This window comes from Nannobrachium achirus (genome assembly GCF_963921795.1).
Source record: "Nannobrachium achirus genome assembly, chromosome: 2".
NCBI lineage: Eukaryota > Metazoa > Chordata > Actinopteri > Myctophiformes > Myctophidae > Nannobrachium > Nannobrachium achirus.
Genome location: NC_137811.1, coordinates 29,630,578 through 29,646,985, shown reverse-complemented (window position 1 = coordinate 29,646,985; position 16,408 = coordinate 29,630,578). Strand labels below are relative to the sequence as shown.

General features: G+C 44.9%; 1 protein-coding gene across 1 annotated transcript in view; it reads right to left on the bottom strand.

Moving 5' to 3' along the window:
• The window catches only part of LOC308297553 (hormone-sensitive lipase-like), a gene marked incomplete at its 3' end in the record, with an annotated part of 58,159 nt that overhangs the window by 5,262 nt on the left and 36,489 nt on the right, over positions 1-16,408 (bottom strand). The window contains exons 7-12 of the mRNA XM_080741010.1: positions 16,181-16,333; positions 8,181-8,325; positions 6,713-6,946; positions 4,966-5,187; positions 2,476-2,654; positions 851-1,117 (exon numbers count right to left, since the gene is read on the bottom strand). Of these exons, the coding sequence (XP_080597136.1) occupies positions 851-1,117; positions 2,476-2,654; positions 4,966-5,187; positions 6,713-6,946; positions 8,181-8,325; positions 16,181-16,333 (1,200 nt within the window). The remainder of the gene's footprint in view (positions 1-850; positions 1,118-2,475; positions 2,655-4,965; positions 5,188-6,712; positions 6,947-8,180; positions 8,326-16,180; positions 16,334-16,408) is intronic.

Below are 16,408 nucleotides of genomic sequence, written 5' to 3'. Positions count from 1 at the left end.
CCTTGAAGCATGCTATCCTTACCACTATGTGTACAGGTGGCAGGCCTTTCAGCATGCTATCCTTACCACTATGTGTACAGGTGGTAGGCCTTTAAGCATGCTATCCTTACCACTATGTGTACAGGTGAATGCTATCCTTACCACTATGTGTACAGGTGAATGCTATCCTTACCACTATGTGTACAGGTGAATGCTATCCTTACCACTATGTGTACAGGTGAATGCTATCCTTACCACTATGTGTACAGGCGGCAGGCCTTTCAGAATGCTATCCTTACCACTATGTGTACAGGTGGCAGGCCTTTCAGCATGCTATCCTTACCACTAAGTGTACAGGCGGCAGGCCTTTCAGCATGCTATCCTTACCACTATGTGTACAGGCGGCAGGCCTTTCAGAATGCTATCCTTACCACTATGTGTACAGGTGGCAGGCCTTTCAGCATGCTATCCTTACCACTAAGTGTACAGGCGGCAGGCCTTTCAGCATGCTATCCTTACCACTATGTGTACAGGCGGCAGGCCTTTCAGAATGCTATCCTTACCACTATGTGTACAGGCGGCAGGCCTTTCAGCATGCTATCCTTACCACTATGTGTACAGGTGGCAGGCCTTTCAGCATGCCATCCTTACCACTATGTGTACAGGTGGCAGGCCTTTCAGCATGCTATCCTTACCACTATGTGTACAGGTGGCAGGCCTTTCAGCATGCTATCCTTACCACTATGTGTACAGGTGGCAGGCCTTTCAGAATGCTATCCTTACCACTATGTGTACAGGTGGCAGGCCTTTCAGCATGCTATCCTTACCACTATGTGTACAGGTGGCAGGCCTTTCAGAATGCTATCCTTACCACTATGTGTACAGGTGGCAGGCCTTTCAGCATGCTATCGGGGGCCAGCAGTGGGGAGCAGTAGGGGTCCATGACCACCGGTGAGGTCTGCATCGTCATGTCAGCCAGCTGCTTGCTGCGCAGTGGCTCAAAGCCCAGGGGAAACTCCCTGGGCTGCGCTGACCCCTCATCGCCTGCAGGGGGTGGTAAGGCCACTGAAGACATAGCGCTGGACACCATGGGGTCCTCTTCTTCGTTGGAGATGAAGAAATTCACCTCTGCTGGCGGCTACATACAGGAAGACAGAATTAAATGGTTTCACTGTAAAATTATACGAGTCTCTGTTGATAAGCCAAGGTGTAAAAAGGATGCTTAACTTTCACATCAACCCTAAAGTGGTTATTTTCATGCCAACCATCATTATGAATTAGGTGTTCTTTTTCCGGAGTGGAGTGATTCATGTGAGGATTTTGCCAGGGACAAAGAGGCTCTAAATGAAAGTAAAATGAGAGGTCCAGTCATAAATAGCTTATAAAAACAAGGTTGGTCATGTACATAACACTATGACCTTTGGAAAATCTCGCTTCCTCTGAAAATCCTTGGCTGAACACCTAAAAGTCTTAGGCTGAATGATCCACATTTTGAAAGCAGTTGAGAGAGAGATACACAAAGACAAAGAGAACAGCAGCGCTTCACTAATCCAGTCAGGCCTGTGTGAAATCACACGGCGGGGATAATCTCTGACACCTTGCTGCTACCCACTGAACCAGAAGGTTATGTATTCAGCTAGCATCCTTTAACTGAGGCTCTTTACGAAGCACGGGTGTCATGAAGCTCCGCGGTGTTTGGTGAGGTGAAACGTTGTGCAAGTTGGAGTTTTCACACATTGTACTGCTATGGTTGCACTACCCTCGCTTTGAAGTGGGCATTAGAACATAAAGGTACCTAAGTTTGCTTAGCTAAAGGTTGGTTATTATGGGATACTCATACTGTAAGGAAACACTGCCCCTTGCTGGACAGGGTAGTTCATAAAAAGGCAGCTGCAGGGAGCAACTGTGCAGCATATTAGTACACTGCGTCTGCCCTGGATACCATTTGCTTGTACTGTAAGTGTAATTTTCGTGTGTGGTCAATGAAGTACTGAGAAAACTGCAAGTGCTGCTGTCAGTTGTGCAGAGAACCCATATTGCTTTTTACACAGGCCATGGGATTATTCCAAGATCAGGTTTTTAGGTACACGTCGAGCTTTGGAAAAAAAGCGCAAATGTCATAATGGCAGTGGCAGAATAGTAGCCGTAAGATGGCCTTCTGTAGATGTTTGTTTGTCCCTCTGCAAAATTAAACATGTGTCCATCAATGTGTGTCAGTATTGTCCTGTCAGTGTCTTCTTGTGAGACACAGAACTTAAACCCCCATCCAACGCTTGCTCATTAAAAGTCTAGCGAAGTCGCCCCAGGAAATGACAAGAAGTGTCAGTACCAAACGATTGAAAAAATTAAAATGTTACATGTAAAAATGTAAATGAAGTATATAATCAATAATAGTAATAAATATGCCTACATGTAAAGTTGGCACGTGTGAAAAATACAAAGAGCAAACGCTGCCTCCATGTGACGTACAGTGTGTGGCAGATCGTTGGTGCAGGAGCGGTTGGAGGTGTGTTGGAGAGCTCTGCCCACTCCTCCGCCCACAACCCCCAGGTCCTGGCAGGTCTGGCTCTTCAGGGACTCTCTCCTGGTGGAGAACTGGCTGGGCTCCTGGGTCACCGGAGGGTCAGAGTGAGGAGAGGTGAAGGATGCCTCTGAAATGCTCTTCCTTACCGCGTCTGAGAGGGCAGGAGGTAGGAGGAGGAGAGGGGAGGGAGCGGCAAGGTGGGTCAACAGAGGGGGAGAGAGAGGGGATGGTCAGATAGATACAGCAGGGTTTTTCAAAGTGGGTGCAGTCACTGACTGCACTGACTGTCCAGGGCTGCCACAGAATACTTTGATGATACTTGGAATGTATCAATATCACTTCAGTTGAACCACAATCTACACCAGGGAGGGTTCCCCAATTAGATTACCCCAAGGGCCAAATTATGTCTAGGGTACCAAGCCGAGGGCCAAAACATTGAAAAGTATGCATCTGTATTACAGCAGCCAGTTAAAAAATTAGATAAATCGTAAAAACATTTATCATTTATACCTGTGCAAAGTGAGCGGTGAAACACTACACACGTGCATATCTCCTTGAAATTGCCATTCTGTCCATGATGTCAGTTACTTTATGGGTATGAGCACAGATCTCCATACATGGAGATCTGTACTAATACTTTTTGGCTATCCATACATGGAGATCCGAAATAATACAATAAAGTGAAATGTACTGTAGGAGCGGTTTGCACCGCTCAAAAGAATCTTTGGCTTTGATGCCATCTTAGAATAGATGTAGACATGACTGGAGTCAGTCTCATTTCTCTCCAAAATCCCTTGAATATGATGGAATATGATTAAGGATTACTGTGATTATGGTAAGCTCACATTTCATATTGCACACACCATACCTGTAACTTTCACTATTTTTGTTGGAAAATAAATAAATACAAAATTGGGGAACCTTGATCTACTCCAAAAAAAAAAAAAAAAGATTTACAAGCTCAAAACTTGTAATGTTCTGACGCGTTGAAAACTTGTAGATCTGCTATTTTTGGTGAATATCCATACTGCATATATCATAATACATACTGTAATACAACATAAATGTAAGGTGCTAACAGTTATTTACAGGAATGCCCTGAGCCCAAAGGATTTGAGAATCACTGAGATACAGTGTCGGGTGTGAAAGCGAGAGATAGAGATAGAGATAGATAGATAGATAGAACGAAGCCAAACAGATATTACGTAAAATGAACAAATAAATGGGGATGAGAGGGCATGAGAGAGATGGCGCGAGGCAAACAGAAAGCCAAGAGTGAGAAGGAATGTTTGAGAGAGACAAACAGCGTGAGAGAGGTTCATTCAAAGAAAAGAAAAAAACTAAAACGACCAGAATAGTTTAGGAAGGATAAAGTGGCCACTCGTATTCACTTGAGCCCAACGAGAACTCAAGTATTCAGAGAAGAATAATGCTTATTGCTAGGCTATAAGCAGCGACAGAAATGCACGGAAGCGAGTGCGCTCAATGTACTGTTGCCACTTGTTGTGTGCCATCAGCTCTTCACCGCCGGGGTGGGTGTGTGCGTGCGTGCGGCGGGGTTAGAGAAATGGGAAAAACAGAAGAAAAGGAAAGGAGAGAGACTCACGGGGGGCATCTCTGATCAGTGCTGTCATGGCGCTAACATTGGTCCCGCCCCCAGCTGTCAAAACACAGCAGTAACCACCAGTTGTCACGGCTGGTCTCCTCACAAAGAGTGTCTCTCATAATTAACTGTCTCGGAGGACGTGATGAACCTTTTAGTAATGGTACACCCCCCCCCCCCCAACCCTCTCTCCAATGACACACTCATTACTCCCTGGCTTGGGGGAGGGGGGAGGGGGTGGGGGGGGTTACAATTAGCTGCCATGATTTACAATGGCTGCAATTAACAATTACCGTCAATGTCCCGTTCGGGTTGAGTCTGGGGGAAAGTGTATTGAAATAAATGAGGCAGGGGGGCACACTACAGGGTGGGATGAAATAATTGGTTTGGTAAATGTTGAATAAAAGGAGGGGGCGGGGGGTCCGTTTCAATCGTCTCTCCATATGGGGTGTAAACGAAGTTTGGGGTAATTACCGCGCGTGGATAATAAAAACATTGGATGAAAGTGGTGGCATTAATGAACACTCCGCAAAACCCAACAAGGGCTCATTTTGGCAGGTAACGAAGATGCACGCAGGACAAAGAGCTCATTGCTCACATAGAAATATTGGGTCTGCCCCCGCAAACAAAATCTTTGAACAATATACATGCAGTTCAGACCCCACCCACTCACCCATTCCTAGTCCTATGGTTCTCGCACGCACACACACACACACATACACTTACAGTACAGTACATACACCATCAACCTCACATATCCACCCATAACCAAACAGACATAAAAAGCCACCACTCCACCTAAATACTTACCATGCCCCTTAAAAACCCCACCTGCATCCGCCCACACACACACACGTACCGGCAGTAGCTCCAGCCGGGAGGGGCTCTGCAGCGGCGGTGTCGTCATTGCTGTTGGAGGAGGAAGAGGGTGGTGTTGATGATGAAGCTCGTTTGGAGTCCAGTAGGGAATGGATCCAGTTGGAGGCTCCATTTCTGAAGTCTTTCAGCATCAGGGCGGTGTCTCTCCTCACCAGGCTCATCGTGCTCGTCTTCTCCACCTGCTTCTCCACCTGAGGTGAGCCTGAAGAGGAGGGTGGAGGGATGCAGGTAGAGGACAATGTAAATATCAATGTGGTGAAAGTAGGTGAAGGTGGTGAAAATATATTCAACTAGAAAAGGGTGCTCCTCGGAGCACAGGTCTCCACCAGGCTAGGCTGCCTACCCCAGAGCCCGCAAACTTTGATCATATCCACTTGGTCTGGGATCGGAAATATCTAACTTATACATCTTGATCTCATGACATTGGATAAAATCTGTAGGAGTAATATAAAAAATGTGTGTAACAAAATGTTCTGTCAATGTGAAAGATTTGGGGCAGAGGTTCTGCTCTGGCCTCCAGGGAGAGTGAGTTTTACAGCAAACAGTCCAACAGTGGCGGAGAGACAGACAGACAGACAGATGGATGGACGAACACACAAACACACACACACACACAGGCGAAAACATAGTTTCGGCCACGCATATTTTTATGTATCAAATACATAAAAATATAGAATACAACACACTCCCTCATGCTGACATTTACAGTTAAAAAGAACCGCCTTCACATGCAGTACCTAAAATAAAACTTCAGATCCCATCCTTGAGAGGAGACTCGTTTGTTACGGCAACCAGCGGCACCGTAAAGATAGCAGATCGCCCGCCAAAAAAAAAAGAACATTGTCACCCCTATAAAAAGTAAACAGATACTCTCCAAAGGAGGAGTGGGAACAAAAGAGAAGGACAGGGGGAAGACAGAGAGAAAAAAAGACTACAAAAAGAGAGTGAGGAGTGGGGGGTCTGAAGGTAGAAGTGTGAAGGGCATAGGATGAAAATTGATTTCCTATGGGCCTATCAGTCTCTTTTGTTGGAGCGGAGAGAAGAGGGACAGAGGGATCTATATCTTTTCCAAACTTCTCTGATAAGAAAAACTTTCATGGCTCGATTTTCTTAATCATGTCACGCGCACAAGGGGACACACACACACACACACACACACACACACACACACACACACACACACACACACACACACACACACACACACACACACACACACACACACATCCATGTTGATGACATGAGTGTAGACATACTGTGTACCGATTTGTGTGATTTTAGGGCAAAATCTGAAGGAGCAGTGTCCAAAAATGTGTTTGAAAAAATCGGCCTGAAGGTGGCGCTAAATGGGACAGATCCATGTTGATGACATGTGTAGACCTACTGTGTACCGATTTGCGTGATTTTAGTGTAAAAATTGTAGGAGCTGTGTCCATAAATGTGTTTTGCAAGAATCTGCCTCATGGTGGCGCTAGAAGAGGGTCATGTGAGAATTGATGGAGCCAAGGAGTGTGTATGCAAAATTCGGCATGGATCGGGGCAACGGTTGCGGAGATATGAGCAGGGCAAAAGTGTGACATGTGACGTGTGACAGACAGACTGACGGACGGACTGACTGACGGACAGCTGGTCGAGGTTTTGATAGTAACTGCGACCTGACGGTCGCAATCATTAATCGCAATTATTTGTATGACAATTAATCGTCGTCATAATAGTGACAACCTTACACATACCTGCGTAGGCGCTGAGACACCTGGTCAGCACGCTGAGGGGGAGCAGGGGATCCATGAGTGTCAGCAGGCGGGAGGGCGAGGCGTAGGCGGTGAGCAGGGTGGCCGGGTAGATCGCCACGATGCCGTCCGGCTTGCGTACGCCGTGGGCCACCGCTCGCATGGACGTGGTCACTGACAGGTTGCCCCCCGCGCTGTCACCGGCCAGACACACACACTCCCCTGTCCAGCCTGGAGGAGGAGGGGTGGACAGCAGAGCGTTACAGACCAGACGGAGACAAGGAGACGAGAGAGAGACGTGGGGAGAATGAAGAGGACGAGAAAGGTGACAAGAAGAACGGCAGAGGAATGGACAGAATGAAGAGTTGAAAGAGTCGAGGAGAAGAGGGGAGAGGAGGGGAGGGGAGGGGAGGGGGTATGGAGAGGAGTTTTACTGTTGCTTGCTACACAGTAAAATCAATATAAATGCAATAACAAAATATATATTTTAAGTACTGTATTTGATTAACATTTTTCTTCTCTTTTTACCCCTAACGATTTTTCCATTTATAAACTCAGAGCTGAATTAATGCTAAGGATTTTTACTGTGTGTGCCAAATTCACCAGGGGGACAAAACACAGCAGTGGGTGGTGACTCATTCTGCCACCAACAAACATATACAGTACAGCTCACATGTGGGTACTGTGAGGGGGGCGCTTATCCGTTCTGTGTGGCTCGTACCCACACTGCCATCTTGTTCCATACCACCGGCACCACTGCACTACACTAGAGATACTGCTCAACTGACACAGTGGGCTTCAGTGGAGAGACTTACACAAGAGTAAGCAGCTGTCTCGTGTTTATCGCCAAAACATGGGATGAAATGACGCCAAAGGAGTCTGCATAATCTACGGCAATGTTGCAGAACAATGACCACACTGTGGGACAATGTGTTGCACTCTATCAGGGAAGATTACTTTCAAAGTGATGAATGAATCCTCTCTAAGCGGACTAGGACCCGGAGTGGATTTGCAGAAATAGTCTACTACACAATTTCGCCTCGAGAAAAGTGCATTTTTCTTCTTTTGCTGTGGGCTACACTCTGGCGTCAGCTAATTTAGCCTTTGTTGCAAGACCGTGTTGTATGACAAAAATGCTGTTATTTTCAACTGAACAATGAATGTGTATAAATGACTTTTTCTTAAACCACCTAACGCAAGTGGCCCCTCTAATTAATGTACTTTTCCCATGATCTTAAAAAACAGAATGCACACAGTGGTGATCGTAAACAACAATGCAGTATGAAGACAGGATGCTATTAGCCCGTACTATGACTAACAGCTCACTGGCGATGTGCATTCTCTGCAACACAGTCTGTGTTTGCCAGGCTAATTGCCCCCCAAACTCTCCAAAACAAAAAGACCATGACAAGTGTAATGCTAAACATAGCAACATCAATACAAATCTATTGTGGTGAGTGTGTACCTAGTAAACGATGGTTCTTGAGGGCCCAGCAGTAGGCATAGAAGCACTCCTCCAGGGCCCTGGGGAATGGGGCCTCAGGGGCCAGAGAGTAGTCCACTGACAGGATGGGGACCCCAAGGTCCTGAGACCAACTCTTCAGGTAAGGCTGGTCAGAAAAAAATAGAGTACAAATTATATGAAGATATACCCATTAACACCACAGGCCAATTTTTAAAAATGTCTTCTAAATCCTAACAGTTTTCTGAAAAAATCATGTTTAATTTCAGTGGTTCTCAAACCTCCCCATCTCCCCAATATGTTGTTCCAGGAACACCCAGAAGCAAAGATTTGAGTTAAATATGTTCACTTAAAAAAAAGTCTAAGTATATAGTCAAAGATTTGCAAAAATCTTCGCAATCTTTAAAAAATAGCAGCTCTACAAACTCATAAGAGCGGCACAAAGCCAAAGTACGGTATACAATTATGCTTTTTAGCTAGAATCTAAAATTACAGTTGGTGGCACTATAATATAGTTAAGTATTATCATCAAATCATATTATGATAAGAGGCAGACTTCAAATCTAGCTTCCATCTATATAAAAAATACCAAGCATCTGTGAAAAGAAAAAAAAGAAAAGGAGAGAGAACTGGTGAATGTAACCATGCCCTGCTTTGACAATGCATGGAAACTGTGTGGAATGTAAACAATGTATGGGAACTCTTGTGTCATACAAAAAGCATTGTTTTACATCACTTTAAACTGAATAGAGAAGAGCGACAGATGGAAAGAGAGAGAGAGACAGAGAGAAATGTTTAATTTCCGGTACAAAAAAACACTGTTTAGTTCTTCCAAAGTGAGCAGTACATTAATACATGCTGTGGTGTAAGGGAAGCAGGCAGATAGAGAAAACAGAGAGAGACGACAGAGTCAGTGAAGGGAGGAAGATGAGAAAGCACTAAGAAGGGGGAATAAACCCGTATTAGTTATGAAAATTGTGCTCCCTTCTCTGCCGTCTGCTTTCTGTCTAGAAGAAGCCAGATGGACTGCTAGCAGTAAGCACAGTCACCTCATCTCAATTTCCTCTCATATGGTAAAACACCACAGTACACAGCCATCGTACGCAACACTGTATGCAAGGAACAAGTCTGGGATTTGCAGGAGACGCGAGACGGGAAGTATTCGAAGAAGACACAGTTATGTAAATTACGTTTTTCACTCTGTTGTTGCTCAAAGTATGAACACGTGCCTGCTCGACCAGTCGTACTGCTGCATGAATTCTTGTTACAATGCCCTCTAGCCTATAGCTTTACTTATCCATTCCTAACTTCTTAACCTCAATCAGCTATTTTGACTTGTGGCAACAGGGCTGGCAGTGAAAGGTCTCCTCTCTCAACACCCTGTGTTGGTGTGTGTGTGTGTGTGTGCGCATGTCACCTCAGCGGTGGCTGATGCAATGTGAAAATCTAAATCAACAACACCAGTTCTGAGTGTGTGCAGTGCTCTCTTAAAAGTAAGCTCCCGTCTGTCACAGCAGATACAACAGCTAGACAGCTGACACATGAATATCTGTGTCTTGAAGAACCGTTTATGCGAAGGAGTGTCTGGTGAGATATGCCATAGATTTGTGGGTGCCGCCACATGTGTGAAATTCAGGTGGGATTTATATGAGGGAGACTGCATGTTCGCGTCTTTGCATATCATTGCTGTTGGGCATCCATCTATACTACAAGCTCAATGTGTCACACAGCAATGTTCTGCGAGCTTGCAGATGTGCCATTTTCACTATTACACTGATTATGGATATAGGGTATCCACCTGACAGCAACGATATTTAATGAAAGATTAAAGATGATATGCATACGTCTTATGTATGTACTGTATGTGTTTTTTCTGTGTATCCACGCCACTGTTGAGAGTTTGTCAGATACATTGTCAGTGCTAAGCACCAACTATGACAGTTACATAACATATATCATCTCCTTACACAGAGAGAGAGCTGAGGAATGGACACACACACACACACACACACACACACACACACACACACACACACACACACACACACACACACACACACACACACACACACACACACACACACACACACACACACACACACACACACACACACACACACACACACACACACACACACACACACACAGATCAGTTGTCAGAGGGGTTAATGGGACTTGCAGTTCTATTCACCTTCAGACAGACACCAAAGTTAATCTCTCTCTCTGTGGGCTGCCACCTCTGCTACACAAACACACTGGATAGATGTGTGTGTGGGTTAGGGAGGTACTGAGTTTATATGTGCATGCATGGGTCCATATATTTTTATATGTTACAGTGTTTTTGAGGTACCAGTGAGATTGGGGACCGGAGCGCTTGTTTTGTAGTTCACCTTATGGGCAGTCCCCGGAAGGAGCAGGTGCCATGGCATTGGTCCGACGCCTCATTGTTTCCGACATCCCATTAGTCCGACGCTGGTGAATTCTAACCTGGTGAATGCTAACCTGCCGACGCTGGTGAACACAAACCTGGTGAATGCTACTATGCCTAAACCTAATCCTAACCTCAGTAAAACTATGCCTAAACCTAACCTGGTGAATGCTAACCTGCTGACGCTGGTGAATGCTAACCTGTTGAATGATAACCCTAACCTCAGTAAAACTATGCCTAAACCTAACCCTGTAGGACTAATGAGATGTTGGACTTACGGGCAGTCCCCGGAAGGAGGCACCGCATTTCCATATGAAGTCCTGTTAGATATGGGCTTAATATTGATGACATCAGGGATATCCATATATGTCATTGATCTCCATATATGTCAGTGTCATTCTGTTAGAGTGGTTCCCATGACATCACAACATACAATATATGTTATGCCCATACATGGAGATCCCTATCTGAACCAGCCACACAGATATGGGCCATGCCTTGGCCATCTGGCCAGTGATATTATTATCGATGACATCAGGGATCTTCATATATGGGCATAAAAGGATGTCACAGTGATGTGTCAAGTGATGTGTCAACAAGGGAACCACAGTGTCAGGCGTGACCTTAGTTCAGAGATACACGGATACGTGGACAAAGATGTGCCGGACATCACAGTGACATCAGAGCATGATGTCAGAGCAACAAACCCATAGGCTGTAAAAATGTGTACACACACGGAGACAAGCTGTGACATTTCTCATGGTAAACTGCGACCTTCAGTCGCAATAAGATATTATATGGTTGTTGTTTTTCCCCACCAATTATCATGATCATATCAACATTACCCATCATCTTTATTATAGCACATTTAATAAACTACATTTATAGTTAGAAATTCGTTTTAGTCATCATAGCTTAGTTTTTATTTCGTTTTCGTCAGTGAAAAAAGGTAGTCGGCGAACATTTTTCGTCATCGTTTCAGTCGACGGAATTATCACTGAGGCTTAAGCCCAGCTATCCATCACTCTACTCTCCTCTCCTCAACTCTCCTGACAGCCACTGGTCATCAGATCAGGAGAAGAGGAGAGGAGATGAGAGGAGAGGATGGATGGATGGATAGATGTACACTAGGGAGTCATGGAGAGAGTTGAGGAGGAGAAGAGAGGATAGATAGATGTACTCTAGGGAGTGAAGGAGAGAGTTGAGGAGAGGAGAGGAGAGGAGAGGAGAGGAGAGGATGGATGGATGGATGGATGGATGGATGGATGGATGGATGGATAGATGTACTCTGGGGAGTGAAGGAGAGAGTTGAGGAGAGCAGGGCAAACACTCCCTTGGTGTGACAGCACGGAGTGCCGTCCATTTAGTTGACAAAGTCGAGTGATAAATGAATAAGACAAAGAGGACAGCGTCAGGCAGGGACGGACACATTGAACACTTGTCAGTTGTCACCGCGTCCATCTCGACAGTCTGACAACAGCCTAATTTGTCCCAACACCTTTCTGCCATGATGTTATCGTCTGTCTTTGATTTATAGGCAAAAACTCTCCGCATTTTTCTGTGCATGGAAAACAAAGGGACAGTGGGCATTCTCAAAGTTAAGTCAACAAAACGGATTTGAACGTATTCATGACTTTGTGTCTAACTTTACACCGCCTAAGGGCCGATGCATACTCCACTTTTAGAGACTCATTTATTTCGGCACTAAAAGCGGAGTATGCATCGTCCCTAAGCCGTGCCCTTTTTGGGGAATCATGTTGTTTTGATTATATATTTCCAACTACCTGGAAATATTTGAAGCATTTCCATACCAAGTTGACATTCTTTCTATTAGTAGATTTTAAGAATGAGAGCTTTTTTCAGCATTTCCAACCTGCTGAGAATTTGGAAGCGTTATGACATGCCGTCGGCAGGTCGGAGAAGAAATACGCTGCAGTTTAAACAAAGCTCTTGTTCTTCCAGGTTGTTGGAAATAATGAATGCAAATATTGGATAGAGAGATTATATATGCTAATTCACTGGTAGATTGGCTATTTTCTGCAAATAGGTTGGGTGTGGAGGTAAAAAAAAGGAGTATTCCAAGTACCGAGATAGGTCAAGTTTACAAAGTATCGACAATTTAAGTGATTAAATGTCTGAAAAAACACATTAACACTAATCCAACATCGACTGATGACAGTGCTGTCAAAAAAGGATTTATACAAGATCTAGAGGAGGTCCCTGCTTCATCTCTCTCTCAGCTAAGGGGTCCTTGGCCTGAAAATGTTGAAGACCCCTGCTCTAAGGTAACAACTGCATTTCTTCCATTAGAGCTTGGAGTAATCTTTCTCCACTGGGCTTGTAACGGCTTTCTGTTAATACAACATGACAACCCACCAAACCCACACACACACATTCTAAGATCCCCCTCGCTACCTACCCCCACTATTCTCTTCATCTTCTCCTCTCCCCATCTCTTTCCCTCTGTCAGTCTTTCTTCCCATCGCTCACATATTCTGGTTGCTATGCAGCCACAGATCAAGGCGGCGTGCGTCTCTGGTGATTTCACAGAGCCTTGTCTTACACTGGCTTTTTACCATCCCACTGCCACACGCACACTTCACACGCTCGGGCGGATGAACGCGCCCGTGTAGGAGGAGGCGGTAGTGGGAGCAAGGGAGGACTTGAAATAATCCCGTCACTGTCGCACAGACACGAGAGGGCAAGAAGTTTGAGCAGCAACTGCTTTTGTGTGCCGTCTCGCCTCTCGTCACACCAGTCAGTTCAAAGTCCATGAAAGAGGCCACCAAGTGATTTACAGATTAGAGGGGCAAATGTATGCCTTTCAAATATGCGTGTGTGTGTGTGTGTGTGTGTGTGTGTGTGTGTGTGTGTGTGTGTGTGTGTATGTACACAGTATATGTGTCGCTGTCAGACGGAAATGTCCAAAACAGTTAGTTATTTCTCAAAGAAGAGAGAGAAAAAAAAACAATTGTAGAACTACAAGGCTCACAACGCACCAAATAGTTGTGAGCTTATAGATCGTCATTCGATGAAGTATACAATTATTACATGAAAAAACAAAAACTGAAATATGGAGATACAAGGTTTCTACAAAACAGCAACCACATACATCATCACTGTCGGGCAGAAACCTTTTTTTTCACGAAGTAAAGCCCTGCTTCATCAGACAAGGCCGTCACACAAAAGTAGTGAAAACAGCAGATCTACAAGCACACAACGCCTTGCGGTGCAAGGCGTTGTGTGCTTGTAGATCGGCTGTTTTCACTCGTTTAGTTAAATTTTTTTAATGATAAAACCATACAAGGTTTTGGACATTTCCACCCGACAACGACGATATACTGTGTACACATGCATACATACATACACATACTGATGTTTGTGTACGTGTGCATAAGTCTATGTATACGCGGTGGTGTATCCATTACACAGATTCAGCTCAGTGGAGCGGCACACACAGTGTGACAGGAAGCAAAGGGATTAACCCATTTAGGCCTGAACACATTATGACGCAATATTTTATGTTTTAACTATTGAAAAATAGCAGATATACAAGCTCACAGCGCGGCACCGAGTGCCGCGCTGCGAGCTTGTAGATCTGCTATTTTTGAAAAATCGTGAAAAGTCGATTTTTGACCCGATTACATAAGTGTCTTTTGAATCCTTCTAAGATTTTTTGAAAAACCGATGTTTGTATGTCAACAATCTGGCCAGCCATCGTCAAAGAAAAGGTCCTTTTCACTTAACTGGAGCTCAGTTAGTCTGTTCTTGAGAGACTACTATGTCAGTGGTTCTCAAACCTTTTCATGTGAAGGACCCCCAAACTGATATGTATTTGGTCACGGACCCCCATCTCAAAATATCTAGTTCCAGGGACCACCCAGAAGCAAAATTTGAGTTACAAACGTTCGCTTTGAAAAATACATATATTCAAAGATTTGCACACATTTTCACAACTTTTTTCAAAAATAGCAGATCGCAGCACCGAGTGCCGCGCTGTGAGCTTGTATATCTGCTATTTTTTAATAGTTAAAGCATCCACAAATTTTAGGCCTAAATGGGTTAATGTGAAAAGCGAGGAGGAGAGAGCTCCAGAGGACAACAGAGACTTGGCCCTCAGCCTCCGGCTCACTGCTAGTTAAGGGCGGGGTTTTCAAAGGGGTCAGAGTCTGTCAATCAAGTTTGCGCGGATTAATTACACAGTAATTAGCGTAGTGGCTCATTATGAGCCGCGCTATTGACTGGGCGAGAACCCCCCCCCCCCTGACAACAAGTGTCTGTCTTCTCAACACTTTAATTAGCCTCAGTTCAATTTCAATTAGCTTGAGAAAACACGGTCGGAGTTGAAGCTTCGATGAGTTCACACAGGAAGCGAGTCTGCAGACTAGGGATGGGACGATACCCGATATTATCGTTTATCGTGAAAAAAAAAACACTCACGATAATCGTATCGTGGAGATTTCATTTATCGTGATGTCGTCCTCCGTCATGCACTGGGATCAATTCACCTTTTATTTGCCGAGCTGCATATCCGGTACCACTTAAACCCTCTATAATTGGTCAAAGATACTTATAATATACGTACTTGATAGTCTTTTTTTTTTCACTCTCTATCAAATGTCTTTGCCAAAAAATAGCCGATCTACAAGCTCACAATGCGTCGCAACGCGTTGTGAGCTTGTAGATCTGCTATTTTTTGGCAAATGTTCCGCCCCAGGATAATGGATTTTGATTATTGCGATAATATCGTAAATCGTGATTTCTTTTGTCACAATAATTGTGATATGAAATGTTCATATCATCCCATCCCTACTGCTGACTGTGTGTGTGTGTGTGTGTGTGTGTGTGTGTGTGTGTGTGTGTGTGTGTGTGTGTGTGTGTGTGTGTGTGTATGGGAGGCTGTTGGCTGACGTCACAGTGCGTTAGATTCCCGGCAGAATGAGACCAGAGCCCGGTGGCGCCAGGTAGGGTGGAATAGCGGTTCTGAAGGCCAACAGCGGAAGCCTTTTCTCCTTGCTAATGAGTCACACTGCTGCTACTTGCATGCTAATGGACTGTTCCACCAAGTCTATATTATTTCTGATTCTTGGTCATGGAACAAACAGGAAAGAAGGGATTAAGGGGAGGCTTAGATGTGCCCATCAGAGATGTGTAGTGGGTAAGACATTTCCTTTGGATCCCAACGCTTGTTGGCCTAGGATCAAATCCTGCCTCTGCCTCCCTCTCTTGGCTTAATACCTACCCAACATATACAACAACAACAACAAAAAAAGGCTAAATGCAAGCCAACTGCACAGATTCTTTTCAAAGGATAAAGCAGGTGGTTTAGACACTGTAAAATGCAGACCTGTGCTGAATTACTTCCATATTGATTTGACCGCACTCACAGGATTGGTTCACCTTACCTTGCTTGCCAAATGAAACCGATTGGATGGCCAAAATTAAAAGGGGGGAGGAGAGAGAGAGCGAGAGAGAAAGCGAGTGAGTGAGTGAGTGAGTGAGTGAGTGAGTGAGTGAGTGAGTGAGTGAGCAAAAAATGGAGAGTGAGTGAGAGAGCGAAAGAGAGGAGTCTTACCTCATGAGACTTCGAGGTCTGGGCTACAAAGCCTCCACCATGGAAATGGAGCACGAGGTAGGGAGATGGGGGGCTGCGCTTGGTCTTCATTCCCAGAGACAGGGAGAGAGAGCCCCCCTCAGCACGGGTCAGAGACAGCAGAGCCTCACTGTCCTGGAGACAGACAGAGAGAGAGAGACAAAAGAGAGAAAGATCAGATGCCATGACTTTGTGGACAAACCAACGGAA